This window comes from Chiloscyllium punctatum, chromosome 20 (genome assembly GCF_047496795.1).
Source record: "Chiloscyllium punctatum isolate Juve2018m chromosome 20, sChiPun1.3, whole genome shotgun sequence".
Classification (NCBI taxonomy): domain Eukaryota; kingdom Metazoa; phylum Chordata; class Chondrichthyes; order Orectolobiformes; family Hemiscylliidae; genus Chiloscyllium; species Chiloscyllium punctatum.
The window spans coordinates 81,637,317-81,652,303 of NC_092758.1; the positions used below are offsets into that span (position 1 = coordinate 81,637,317).

A 14,987-nucleotide genomic window follows, 5' to 3' on the forward strand; every position below is an offset into this window, starting at 1 on the left:
AATTGGATGTGTCAGTTTGCTACTTTGCTGACTGTCTTAATGAACCCTGGGAGTTGTATGTAAATCAAACCCTCTAGGCCAACTAGTTCTGTTTATTGCTGTTGCAGAGACATTAAGTGCCTTGCGTAATAATATTAATAGGAACAGTTTGTGTCATTAGTCATAGAGATGTGTAGCATGGAAACAGACCCTTCGGTCCCCAACTCGTCAATGCTGACCAGATATCCCAACCTAATCTAGTCCCATTTGCGAGTACTTTGCCCATATCCCTGTAAACCCTTCCTATTCATATACCCATCCAGATGGCTTTTAAATGTTGCAATTGTATCAGCCTTTACCACTTCCTCTGGTAGCTCATTCCATACCCTGCGTGAAAACGTTGTCCCGTAGGTCCCTTTTTATATCTTCTCCCCCCCCCCCCCCCCCCCCCCCCCCCCCCCGCCCCGCCCCCCAACCTAAAACTACACCTCCAGTTCTGGACTCCCCGACCCCAGGGAAAATACTTTGTCTATTTATCCTATCTGTGCCCCTCATGATTTTATAAACCTCTATAAGGTCACTCCCCAGCTTTCAATTCTCCAGGGAAAGCAGCCTCTCCCTATAGCTCAAATCTTTGAACCCTGGCAACATTCTTGTAAATCTTTTCTGAACTGTTTCAAGTTTCACAACATCCTTCCAATAGGAAGGGGACCAGAATTGTACACACTATTCCAAAAGTGGCCTAACCAATGTCCTGTACAGCTGCAACTTGACCTCCCAACTCCTATACTTAATTCTCTGACCAGTAAAGGAAAGCATACCAAACGCCTTCTTCACTATCCTATCTACCTGTTCAGCAACCGCCCCCCCCCCCCCCCCCCAAAGACCTTGCATTAAGTTTATAAATTCTGCTTTGATTTGCTTTTCCAAAATACAGCACCTCTCATTTATCTAATTTAAACTCCATCTGCCACTTCTCAGCACATTGGCCCATCTGATCAATGTAATCTGAGGTAACCTTTTTTATTGTCCACTACACCTCCAATTTTGGTGTCATCTGCAAACTATACCTCCTATGTTCGTATTCAAATCATTTATATAAATGATGAAAAGTAGCGGACACAGCACCGATACTTATCATTATAATGTTAATCCCAGCCCACTCAAAATACAATTTTACGTGAACAACATTGAATATTTTGTTGTCAGTTTTTTCTCCTGTTCTCTGTACTCTTTGTTAATCAGAATTTGTAATTAGATAGTATCATTAGCATGACTGTAGCATTTCTGCCCACTTTGTCTGTACAGTAAATTATTGTCATTGTAACTATTGTTATAGGGGCAGCTTGGCAGCTATGTTTTGCAAAGCAATTACTGTCAAACAGAAAAGACATGGATGACTAGTCATCATCAGTTCTTGGTTGAGAAAGAAATGCTAGGACATGGCAAGGGCTCACTTCTCATTATATATTGACATGAGATTTTTAATTTCTTCAAGAATAGATGGACTTCTATTTTAATGTCTCTGAACAATAATATTTCTGGCAAGTGTAACATTTGCTCACCATTACAGTGAATGGTCAACAAGTCAGTGAGGAACTTGACCCTTTTATTGACAAATCAAGAAAATATAACTGTTCTCTCTGTTTTTTGCATCAAATTAGACAGCAAATAGAAATTATTGTCTTTTGAAATGGAGAGAGCTTTTCCAGTTACTTGTTACACCCCAAATTTGTGGGAGGGGAAAGTAACTTTGTAAATTGTAACCCCAGTATAAAACCTTTCTAAATGTGGCTTATATGTTATTTAATAGCGTTGTTGTGTTGACATAATGCTGAAGTTGAAAATATGCAAGTGAAGAAGACAGTTCTAGAAGATGTAATCTCGTGAATAGGAGCTGAGTATATCTGATCTGCTTTGCTTCAGGTTCATGGTTACTGCTCATTCCATTCATTATCATCCATTTGCTTGCAGGCACACCAACAAGTGGGAATTCTGATTTTGGTGACTGGAGTGCCTTCAGTCAAGCCCAATCCAACCAGCCTGTCATGTCAAGTGGAGGGGACCTCTACAACACTGTGCAGCCTGTCCAAGCTCCAGCTCCTGCACCTGCCACCAATCTGTTTGATCTAATGCCTGGTTTTCAGTCGACCATGACCTCATCCCAGAGCATGAACTTTGCTATGTCAGCTTCCAACACCATTTCTAACACTGGTACCAGTATGTCCTTATCCAGATCCCAGGTGAGTGCAAGTTTGTGACCAGGAGTTTGTAATGTGTATAGATTAGAGCTCAAATGTCCAAACCTGATTTTTTGTTGAATATGAAATATTACAGACTTTAGCTCAGGAGTGTGTTAGTTGCATCTCTGCTTGAAGTGCTGTCATTTGGATTCTGGAGAATTACAATTTTCAGCTTGTTAAGTTTGAGTTGTGAGAAATTCCAGATATTTAGAAGACAGGAAAAATAAAGGAGCAATGTCAAGTGAAAACACATGCTGAAAGCGAGTAATCTGCGGAAGAGAATATTTTGTATCCGGACACTTAATGACACACAGGATGGTATGTTTAGCAGCATTAGATTTATAGGTGTATACTGACTCATGCTGAAGCACTGGAATTTGTGAATAAGCAATCATGAATATAGTGGGTTGCTCAAGCACTTATCAGCTCAGGTGTGTAGTAATTGTGTGCAGCATTAATACAACATTTGATTGTTGATAGATTCCCATTCAGCCCTGCAAATGCTGTACAATATTAGAAACAACATGACCGTTCTAAGGTGCCTTTTAGTGATTGAGGTTATGCATGAAATACTATATAATACATAGAATTAAACCGGTTCTTTGCTTATTGTAATGTTTGAAGAATGGCTATTTAGTACTGGGTACTAATGCATAATTTTCTCAATATATTAATGTAGATGAATATCCCATGTAGATCCTTAGTGGAAAAGTTAGGTTTCTAAAGGCAAGAGGAACATTTTGTGAATGAAGAAGGAAAGTGAACAGTTCTGTGGAAAATGTTCCAAAGGCCAATTAGAAGACGTGAAACCACATCCTATAATCTAATGTCTCACTGTGAAGACTTTAATAATAGATGTAACCATTAAATTTTACTTTTGTCTATTTGACAATACCTAGCTTGTTTTCTTTTTCTTTCTCCTCCTTTCATATAGGCTGCTTGCCTTGTACCACTATCAGTTATCATGTGCTTATGCAATGAGTGTCAGCAAATGATTTGACAGTGGACACCTTGGAACCAGAAGAAAATTGTTCTTGGTCAGAATCTGTGCACAAATCTGATCAGGCACATGTCTCTGGACAGGATTGAGAAGTGGGATCCTGCTGAGGTTAATTGAAGCAGCAAAACTGCTAGATCACTTCACTGAATCCATAACCAAAATTAACATAATCTGTATGGTTCATTACCTTGAAACAGAGATGATGGACCTAGGGGAAGAAAGTGAGAAGGGAAAACAGGAAGAAAATTCCAGTGTCATCTAGTTTTGAATGTATTGTCTTAATTACCAAACTGTTGTTTCTCTTTTAGCCTTTGCCGATGTTGTCCACACCTTTGTCAAGGCCTACTGCTGGTGCTGTACCTTCACAGAATATGCAAGACAACCAGAAAGTAGCCAAGCCATCTTTGCCTTCAACTTGGTCAGACCCAAGTGTTAACATCAGTCTAGACTTTCTGACACCTGGCATGCAACCTCCCAAACCCCAGCAACCATCACTTAACACCATGATGCAGCAACAAGGTAAATACACTTAGAATGATGGAAGCAAAGAAGGAATGGCTTACATTTATGTAACACTCTTCACAATGTCTGCTTTCTTTGGCTATTTTCTAACCATTGTTATAGTTACTGTTGTAATGTTAAGACATAGTCAACTGTTGTGCTTGAAGTAGGTCCCATAGATCATACTCTGTCCCCCAGAGCAGCATATTTTTCTTTCAAATATTTATCTCTCTCTTTGAAAGTTGCTGTAAACTCTCCTTTGAAAACACTTTCAGCCAAGGCATTCCAGGTTACCACACTTCATGAAGCAATGTATCATGTTAGCTCTGATCCAATTGATAATCACCAAAATCATGTCCTCTTGACAATGATCCTCCAGCGTGGGAACCACCCAAAACCCTTTCTGACTTTTAAAACTTCTATTCAGTCTCCTTTTAACTTTCTCTACTCAAAGAATGCTACCAGGTTTTGCAGTCTCTCAGTTTAACTGCAGTACTTTATGCCTTGAACCATGCTATTAAATCTTTTGTTTCACCTCCTAAGGCCTTAACATCCCTAGTGTGGTGCCCAGAATTGAGAACACTGCTTCAACTGAGGGCTAACCAATGTTTTTAAATGTTTTAGCATTATTTTCTTGCTTTTGTACCTTCTACCTCTGTTTCATGAAATCAAAACTCCAACATACTTGTTATAAAACACTTCTTGACTTCACCTATTTTGAAAGCTTTGTATACATACAACTGTCTCTCTGTTTTTGCACTACCTTTTAGAATTAGCACTTAGTTTACATTGCATATTCTCCTTTTAATCTTATTATTGCACCTTTTAAAGTTGAGAATTAAGCTTTTTGATTTCAACAGACTCTGCCCTCTTATTTAATCCCACACCATTCCCTCATTTGTTGTTGGGTCCATGTTTATAGTTCTTGTTTGGTAGGGGAGATTTACCACACTGCCAGTTTTTCGTTGCAGTTGAAGACTTTCTTCTGCCAGTGTGATACAGTAACACCTCATCATAGTAAATGAAGTGACATTCAAACAGTTCCCTTTTTTCTTCCCTGTCTGACTTGTTTTATAATGTGGAGGTGCCAGTGTTGGACTGAGGTGGGCAAAGTCAGATGTCGCACGGCACCAGTTTATAGTCCAACAAGTTTCTTTGAAATCACAAGCTTTCGGAGCACTGCTCCTTTGTCGGGTGAAGTGAGGCCAGGTGAAGGAGCAGCAGTCCGAAAGCTGGTGATTTCAAATAAACCTGTTGGACTATAACCTGATGTCGTGTTTCAAGTTGAAAGTTGCATTTTCCATGATCTCTGGTATGGTTCCAGAGCACTTGTTTAGAAAGTCGCATATCATTTCACACAATCAATATTATGACAAGGATCTCAATGTAGCTATGCTACTTGAAGGAATTCTGTACCAGATGTGAAACATTAAAATCTACAGGTACAGTCCATGTTGTTCATTGGAAATCAAGCTTGATGGGTCATATCATGGAAGGAAATGCCACTTGTGTATGAAATCTTGCATATTCTGTATTTATTTCCTGTCACATGTACTGAAGAGCAATGAAAAGCTTTGTTTACGAGCGGATCATAGCAAGCCATGAGGTACAGAACAAAAGGTTTAGATGGAGGCATACAGGTGATATTGCACAATGTACAAGAGAGATCAATGTTAGCAAGATCAGCATTATTTGAGGCTAGACAGTCCATTCAGTAATCTTAATATGGCCTGCAAGTAGCTGTCCCTGAACTTACTGATGCGTGTGTTCACGCATCTGTGTTTTCTGCCTAACGGAAGAGGTTGGAGATCATTACCAGGGTGCAAAGGGTCTTTGTGGCATGGGAGCCAACCTTCCATCCCCGGACTCCATTTACACGACAAACTACCACAGAAAGTCAACCCATATCAAAGTATTTGTCAGGGAGTAATGGCAAATGATGGACTACGGTTTGAAATGATCTTGACAAATTGCAGAAAACAAACTTCTGGCAATGGAGGGCAATATGCTGGTTAGCTATGATCGCAAGTAGTATTGGGTCACTATGGACCCCTAGAACTTTGTTTAATTGCCATGAGAAACTGGAAGGGAATTCTGCAGAGTGTTTGCTGAATTGTCCATGTTTACTACATTTATTTGCTGCTTTCTGGAGTTGGAACAGTTTGCAAGTGGGAAAACATTGCACAGGTTGCCTTGTTAACTGGATGGACTTGGCTGCTTGGACTTGTTTCTTAGATTAACATGGTGTTGTTATCTATAAAAGCTAAACTGTTCTGTCACTGAAACAACAAAACAAAAATTGCTGGAGAAACTGTGAGCAGGTTTAGCAACATCTATGGATTCTGTCAATGTGTTGTCCACAATGCAGATACTGTACCTTAAAAATAATTTGTTCTGTGAAGTGATTTGAGACATCTTTGAATTAAGATGTTGGTGTAAGCTACTGGGTAAACATAATTGAAGTTTGGCTTGCCAGAGGTGATGCAAATTGTGTCCTGATTTTTGTTTTTATTTTGGTTTTCGTAAGTAGATAAATTAATTATTTCTAAAAATGCAAAAACAGAAACCTAGTGTTGGGATCCCAATTGGGCTCTAATTATAACAATTAATAAATTGTATATAGTGCTTCTTTTGCACCCCATTTAATTCTCTTGTAATTGCCTGTTGGGGAGTTGACCTGAAACAAGCCAAGTGGAATATTTAATTCTGTTACCACAGGACACCAGGGATTTTAAAATTCTTGACACTCTTCCTTCAAGTGTAATGTCTGGCCCAGATCAGCTGAGCAGACTTCTCTCTTTCTCATTGAATTCAGTGGTAGACCTCAGCCCCTTGGTCCAACTATGAACGTTGGCATTGTAACAGTCAAGATGCATTATTGGCTGGGATACCTTTGTAGATGCTATCAATTGTACATAATTTTCCAAAAAGAGAAGCACGTTCCACAATAAAATTATTGATCTGTGGTGAGTGATCATGTGTGGACATCACCTAGTGTACACAGACTGTGGTTACACTTTCTGGATAGAATTCTCTCTGACAATCATTCTAAAAGGATTTAGTGAACTGTGGAAAGACTGAAGACATTATTTTCAGTCCTTTATGTAAATCTCACTCAGTCACCAATGATTTTCTCCCTCTCTCTCTTTCTCTCTCTCTTTCCCTTCCCTTATTTTCCCCTACTCTTGAAATTGCAGCAGCTGTTGAAGCTGTTTGCAATATTGATGTCATTTGATCCAGAGGTGAATCACATCCATCACTAACTATGAAAGCCTATTTCTGACATTGTCCATCTCCCATCCATTCTTTCTTTTCTTGAATATTCTAAGCTATTCCTGGCTAGTCTCCCATTCGCTGCTCAGTGTAAACTTGAGGTCATCCAAATATCTTGCCAAATGACATTTACTCAGCCTCCTGTGTTAACCGCTCCAAACAGGCTCCCAATTAAACAGTTCAGTTTTCAAAATTCTCGTTCTTTTTAAATCCTACTTATAGTCTGACTTAGTCTCCAACCTTCTGAGATATCTAACCACCTAATTCTGGCCTCCTGAGAGCTACAGTTATCTCCATTTGCTTCTTTATCCCTCTTTCTCATTCAGGGCACTCCTTAAAAGTTTACCTCTGACCAAATTTCTGGTCATCTGCTCCAACACCATTTTATGTAGCTCAGTATCAAGTTTCGTTTCATACTGCCTCTGAAGAGCCTAGTCTTTCTATTACTTGAAAGGTGCCAAATAAATATGTCCATTTAAAAACCTCTCTCATCACAGTGCATGTAGAAAGCTAAATGCTGAGTAGCCTGAAGAAATCCTCCTCCTATTTCACTAAATCCTCTTAAAACCTGGGAACACAGAATTGTTTTGTCAGCATATCAGTGATGTGTTGTTAATCTAGTGGCACAAATGCTTGGTTCTGAATTGGTCTCCAGAGCTGCCAGTACCTAAGGGGGATAATGAATTGTTTGAAATAATTGCTTTAATCAGGGAACAAGAGCTGCTCTCTGTTTACAACACCGTTACAAATCCATTGACAAGGGAACTTGAAACTGTTAGTATTTCCACTCTTGGAATATAAGTATTTTCCAGAACGTAAGTGAGAGATACTGCTGGTATTGTTTTGCTGTTCTGACCCGTCAAGGTCAGAAAGTTAGTGCTTGCTCTTTAATGCAGCTAGTGATCTGCAATTGTCTGGTGTTGGTAGATTTGGGTGCTGTGTTTAAATTTTCAGGCACTTATTTCCTCCTCAGTATTATGCCGCCCCCATTCCACTGATGCAAAACTTAGTCTTAGCTGGGGTGCTGAGGAAACAACCACAGTTTAGTAACATGGAGCTCCCCTTCAACATACAAGTTCCATCTCTGGGATGGCTTGGCTGAATCAACTCGTGGGCTAGTCAGCACCAGACATTTTTGGGATATCCTACCTTGAAAATAGTTGGAAAAAAAAATATGATTAGGAATGTTGCAAAATATAACTTGGAGCAGTATCACTAAAGTTTTTATTCTCTCAATTATTTGGGGGAAAAGGTTCACCATGTTCTCACTTTCTCGCCATAGTCCCTTGATGCCTTCAATATTTAAAACATATATTAATATATAATTCTTGAAAATACTCAGTGATCTGGCCTCCACAGGTTGACCATCCTCTGAATGATGAAACATTTCCTAATCTCAGTCCTGAATGGCCTACCCTATATCCTGAGACTGAGACCCCTGATTCTAGATTCACAATCAGAGGAAACATCATCTCCATGCATGTAACTTGTCTCGCCCTTGGAATTGTATTGCAGCAGTTTATGAACATTCGTGAAAGTGTTGAGGTATTTGGGCCGCAGAGCTATCAAAGTATTCCCTCCTTAAATATAAACAGTGGCCTGTTTATCACCATGATGATGCAGATATCAGCTGCAGTGGAGAAACTCGATAAAATTTCAAATATCTAAGCTGTGAAGGATTCAATAACATAATCACAGAGGCAATATTTCCTGTGATTGAGTGTCCAACATACAGGTCATAGATACAAGTCACTAATAAGTCCTATAGGGAATTTAAAAGAAAATTCAACACGAAGTGGTTGGAAAGAGGAAATTACTTCAGTAAAGGAGTTTGATAAGCTGATTAGGAGTTCAGTTATTACTCACAACTAATGGGGCACTGAATACAAATTTGACTGTAATCCTTTGGAGAAGTGGCATTCATCTAACTGAAAGTGTCCATCCCTTATTTGTATCTCATTCCATCTAGATGTGGATCTATTCCGAATTAGAATCATAGAATCCCTAAAGTGTGGAAGGAACGCTGTGGGACCCATCAAGTCTGCACCAATCCTAAGGGCATCACAACCAGACCCCTACACTATCCCTGTAATCCCACAATTACCAAGGTTAACCTAACCTGCACATGCCTGGACACCACACAATTTAGCATGGCCAGTCCACCTAACCTGCACATCTTTGGGCTATGTGAGGAAACTGGAGCACCCAGCAGGATCCCATACAGGCACAGGAACAATGTGCAAACTCCACATAATCACCCAAGACTGGAATCAAGCGTAGGTTCTTAGCACTGAGAGGCAGCATTGCTAAGCACTGAGCCACAGCTTGATGCCTTTTAGATCTTTTCCAAATTAAACTGCAATTAAGACTACCACATAAAACGGCTGAGGTGATATAACTGTATGAGAGAGGAAGGACTTTTAACTTGTTCTGAGAATTTTAAAAAAAGGTGGGAGGAATCTTGTTTGAAGTGTAAACTGTGGCAATACCCACCTGGGCCAAGTGGCCTGTTTCTGTGCGGTAAATACAATTATAAGTGTGTATACACATTTGTCTGGATTATAGAGCTGTTGCTTTGTGGATTGGATGAAAAGTTCTAAACTGTTAGCTTTTCAGTAGCCAAATTTTTGCAAAGTGAGTTTGCAGCATGCAGTTTCATAGATATCTGTACCATGAAAATTGATTCCTCGCAGCTATGTGTGTATGATCTGTCTTCACAGCCCTGAAGCCAACAGTTCAAGTGCTGGGATTCATTCTCAATTATGAGCAGTGTCAGCTACAGTTCAAACAGGGAGCTAATATTCTTACAATATGGTTTCAGATCACTGAGCAGGAAGATTCCTGAACCCCTACTAAAAGATTATTTAAGATTCTCTAGTTCCCACTGGCTATGCTTTTCAGTGCTGCTTGAACTGAATCTGCTCAGTCAATGGGGTTCCCATTGAGGTGGTATCCTTGGGGACCAAGGAAGCAGAGGGAATTAACCCATTTAAAGAGATAGACTTGCCTGGATGTTAATTAGCAATTGGATGTAAAATAATTAAACTTACCTTTTTTATTTCAGTTATCCAGGGGCATTAATTGCTCCAAGAATAATTCAGATGCTTACCATGGAAGAAAACTCTATTTTCATCCATGAGTTTAGCATTGGGGAATTCAGTTGAAAGGGGGAAGCTTATGCATATAATCAAAATAATTATTAAGGTTCCATCCACAGACTGATTAAGGCATGGTGTCCAGCATTACAGCTGCAAACTGGGAAGATCATGGACTTCAGTTTTAACTGATGTTGAGTTAGCCAGTTTCAACATGATTGGTTTTTAGAGGGTGCCACAGTTGTCACAAAAACCCAGATATCGGGGATGAAAGAAGAATCTGGTACGGTTACACCTCTGGGAATTGAGAATGAGCAGATCCACTGGGAGCACATATATGCGGACTTTATTTCAGCTTAGTTGTAATTAAATCCATGCATAGTCTGCTCGTGTGTAATTGTATGGATTTGAATTAAGCCACTTCAGTAAGTATTCTCTGATTTAAAGGCAGGCAATGCTGGTGTATGTAGTCAGCTAAGAACCACTGCCCCTAGGAAGGAGGAAAGAATTCTGGCAGGAGAAGACAAACTAGTTGGTTAAAGCATTCTACTTGTTAAGGATTTAAATTTTGATTAGTTTATTTCTATTTGTAGTTGATTATCTGTATTCAAAACCTTATCTTTGTTTACACTCCTAGTAAACTGTTGCTTGCAAGTTTACAATGGAAGTTTCCTATGTAAACTTAGTACTAATTTACAGTCATCATGGAGCTGTTGCAGTTTAACCACTGACAATAAATGACAATTTCAAAGGGACACATTTACATAGCTATTATCATTTCATATTTGGATGTAGTTTACAATATAACTAAAATAATGACCTTTAAAATTTTAAAATGCTTTAAAATTAAACTAGATTACATCAACATGCTTTGGTCGTCTTATACCTGCCTTCCACCACTGATTCAACAGACTATTTTAATCTCTGCTCAGATCTATTTTTGATGTTTCCCTCTGTCCAATTTTAAGGACATATAAATTCAAAGTGATCTAGGTGGAAACTGAATGGATGAGGTCGATTTTTTTCCAGATCATGTCTGGTGTCATGTCCATAATTCTTGAATCCTTGAATTCTTGATGATAAATTGGTAACATTTTGTTCCCAATTCTCTCTCTCATTTAGTAAGCACTATCTATCTTTGATTAGAATAGCGCGCTCGTTGTAACCTGTTCAGAGTTTCTGCAGCAGCATCCAGAGTATAGCAGTTGGAATCTTTTAATCCATGGTCCTGGGAGTAAAAGTTCAAAACAATCTAGAGATATCATAAGCACTAATGTTCCTATGAAACTAAATTGACAATTTTTCTCGCCATTCCCATTGCTTTAATGATCTTTTAGTTCAACACCAAGAGTCAATATGACATGTTGAATGTCATTCCAAAGATAATTTGTCATATTCCAGTATCATTCCATGTTTTCTAGAATCACCATTTTCATCAAATCTGGGCATGTCTGTGAATTACAATTTGTACTGACCATATTGAATATTCTGTAAAGGTTGTGTTTACTACCCATTTGTCAAAGCGATGAAACAGATGGTGCAAGAGTTTCTCCAGGCAGTGCTCTGGGCCCAGTTATGCCTCTATTTTAAAACCAGAAGTAGGATGTTCATTGATAATTGTAAGACCAATCACAGCTCCTCAGAAACCAAAGCAATTTATGTCTTGCAATGGATCTGGATAACATCCAGGTTTGTGCTGATAAATAGCAAGTAAAAAATACCCCACCATTAATATCTGACCACAACCTCAAAAACGTGATGCTGATGTTTTTTCTATGACATGGAGGCAGAGATGCAGCAAAATATAGGAAGGGTTTTAAAAGGAGGAGAAATATTCAACTTACATTATTTTCTCCTTTGCAGGCACACAGCAACCAGTGAACCTTGTGGCTCAAAGCTTCTCAGCCGTGTCTATTAACTCCCCAACCAGCATGGTGCCTCCACGACTTCCAGGAACATCTCCTTTGACTGGCAGTGTGCCAGTTGGCATGGGGATGCCAAACATGATGGGGACTAATGCCATAGGGATGAATCCTATGGGCATGCCTCAGAATAGTGTGATGAACCAAGGAATGATGGGAATGAACATGGGAATGGCTCCAACTGGCATGGCCATAACAGGTTCCATGGGGATGGGTGTTCCTGCCATGGGTCTCAATGCTAACATGACACCTGCAATGGTGCAATCCAAGCAAGATGCCTTTGCCAATTTTGCCAACTTTAGTAAATGAGAAGGCTGGAAAGACTCCATTAATTTAGATGAAGGTGTGAAGGCTGCACAAAATAGTACTTGAAACACATGAAGATAGGTTGTCTTAAATTTTTATAGCTATAAGAACAAGTTTTGTGAAGAATATGGCATATTTTGTATTGAGGAGCGATCTGGTAATTGGCAAGATCTGTGCTATTGAATGTGTATGTCTGTTTCCTAACAGAGGTTCTTCAAGTAAAATCCTTTACATTGGCATCTTGTTTGTGAGATACACCTGAAAGCCTTTTTAAATGTTGACAAATTTTAACTCTTACTGAAAAATCACAGGACAGGGAGGATTACATGGGTTGGGAGAAACACTTCATATCAAAAATAATTTTTGTACCTATTGTAATGGCCTTTAAGTCAGAATCCCAAGAACATAATTAAAATCCAGAATATAATCATTAAAAATTTTGTTGGTTCTTTACCTCTTTACCTGGACACAATCAGTCTCCAGCAATGTGATAATCAGTTTGTGTATATAATCCTTTATCTAACAAATGAATGCAAAACTATTAAAAGGACTTCAAGGTACCAAAAAAAACCCGATTACTGGAATGTAAATAGTTTGACATATTCCAGTTTCAATAGAGAAATCTTATCATGAAAATGTCTTTATTATTAATAATAAATGGTAGTAATTGTAGCTTTTATTCTTTCCCTCAATTTTCTCATTCTTTTAATATCTTTAGTCTGCTGAAATGCAAATATCAGCTTTTTTTCCCTGGTCAGCAGTGGGGCTTTGTGATTTGAGGTAAAGGGAAGGGTATCTCATCTGTGAGTGGACAGGTCACCAGTTACCTTAATCTGAATATTTTGTACATGCAAACAACCATACATGGTCAGGTATGGCCTCTTCTTTCCTCCCCCAAGCTGAACAAACTCTGTCTGTGTGCAATATCCAACATTCCTCTGCTCTCTTCAGAAATAAGCATTCATGCTAAACTTACTCTGATTTTGAAGGTTGTGCGGGTGAAAAGATTTTCATTTCTTCCAAAAACATGTACGCTGTCATTTCTGGTTTTTGAACATTTTTTGCCTTGATGACTGGTGAATCCTGACAGTGTTCTGTAATGTTAAAGCCATGTTATCTGCTTGTTGGATTGAAACTTCACTAAGAGACATTTGCAGTCAAGCCCTGTTATAGTGATTTTCTTTGCAACAAGCCAGAGGGGGAAAAATGTGTTTCAATTGTACTCATGACCTGTTCTGTATTACAGCAAACTATTCATTAAAATCTGTTATTAAAACCATCTTTTGTGCCCTTTATCTGACATTGATTATTTAACCAAAGTCACAAAACATTGTGGTAGTAAATTTTTCACTGAATAATTCACATTGTCTTAATGACTTTGCATTTGTCCCTTTTCCAACAAAAGGCTCTCGCCACTCTAAATTTAAAGGAGGTAAGATGCCTTGACCTACTCTAAACCTTGCCAAATCTCCCATTTACAACATTTATAATTAGGCATAAATGACTGTGTTTCAAGTAAAGTGTAATGAAAAGTGATTTGTTTCCTAAATAAGAAATGAGAGTATGTAATTAGCAGTCTGCACTTTTTAATCATTCAACAATTCACTATGTTTGAATTGGAATCAAAGAATAAAAGCTTTCATGTTCAGTTACATCAAAATAATCAATGTGCGCTTCAGTAGTTTTAAAACTTTTTTCGGTGTATTCTCGTAAATGATTTCCTTGTATAAGGTGACAACATTTCATAGTAAGGTACAACCTGGGGGTTGAAAAATCAGTGATGCAAAGTTCATAGTTTAATGCATACAGTGAATTTCAGGGAAGAGTTTTTTTTGCTGTCATTTTTACTCTCCCAGGTTTAATATTAAAGTTGTGGTCAAGCTATAAATGTTTCTCTAATGAATTTCAATGAAATGTGCTGCTATGAGTAAAATTAACATTGACAGAGCCTTCCATCCTGTGCCTGTTCCAAAGTAATGGAATTTTGGTGAATGTGGTATGTAATTATTTGTACTATGTAAATTCCTTTCCCCATTTCAATTAGGCATAGTATTGGTTTGAGCTTCTCTAACACTCAACCAGGTTGGGCTGTATTTAAAGTATTTTCAGGTCTGTGATAGGTATGGAGCAGATGGCAATTTGATGCATTTAAAAACAAAACCCCCCAAAGTATCTGGGAGCTATGATTTGGGCTCTGACAAATTGCTAGTGTGATTTTCATTCCGTTAGGATACTCATACCAGACTAACGTAATAGTGCAGCATCAAATTATTTCACCAATCTCTTGCACCCCAAATATGTGGACAGTCTCTTCACTTTTGGTTTAGCTGTTGACTTGCATTTCTACTTCATTTTGGTACTAAAATTCATTAAGGTTTCCTTATCAACTTTTTAAATGCAATTTCTTCTTTTCCCTCATTTATTTAATTGTAATTTAACAAAACATTTCTGCCTGATACTATGAGCAGGCTTGTTATAACTGATGTCATTTAACATAAATGCACAATGCCATTCATGTAAACAGAATCCAAACATGAAATTTACATAAAAGGTGACTGAAAATCTAAACTGTGATTGAGGTACTAATGTTTTTATCTCCTGTTTTTTTATCATTTTTGTGCTCACCAACTAACATTCTTGAGGTCCAGTTATGTTCAAGATTGGAATA

General features: G+C 38.4%; 1 protein-coding gene across 3 annotated transcripts in view; it reads left to right on the forward strand.

Moving 5' to 3' along the window:
* The window catches only part of LOC140492218 (clathrin interactor 1-like), a 177,475-nt gene extending 163,877 nt beyond the window's left edge, over positions 1 to 13,598 (forward strand). For all 3 annotated transcript variants that reach the window (XM_072591121.1, XM_072591120.1, XM_072591122.1), the window contains 3 exons: positions 1,954 to 2,222; positions 3,531 to 3,741; positions 11,955 to 13,598. In XM_072591121.1, the coding sequence (XP_072447222.1) occupies positions 1,954 to 2,222; positions 3,531 to 3,741; positions 11,955 to 12,322 (848 nt within the window). In that variant the 3' untranslated portion in view covers positions 12,323 to 13,598. The remainder of the gene's footprint in view (positions 1 to 1,953; positions 2,223 to 3,530; positions 3,742 to 11,954) is intronic.
* The last annotated feature ends 1,389 nt before the right edge of the window (positions 13,599 to 14,987 follow it).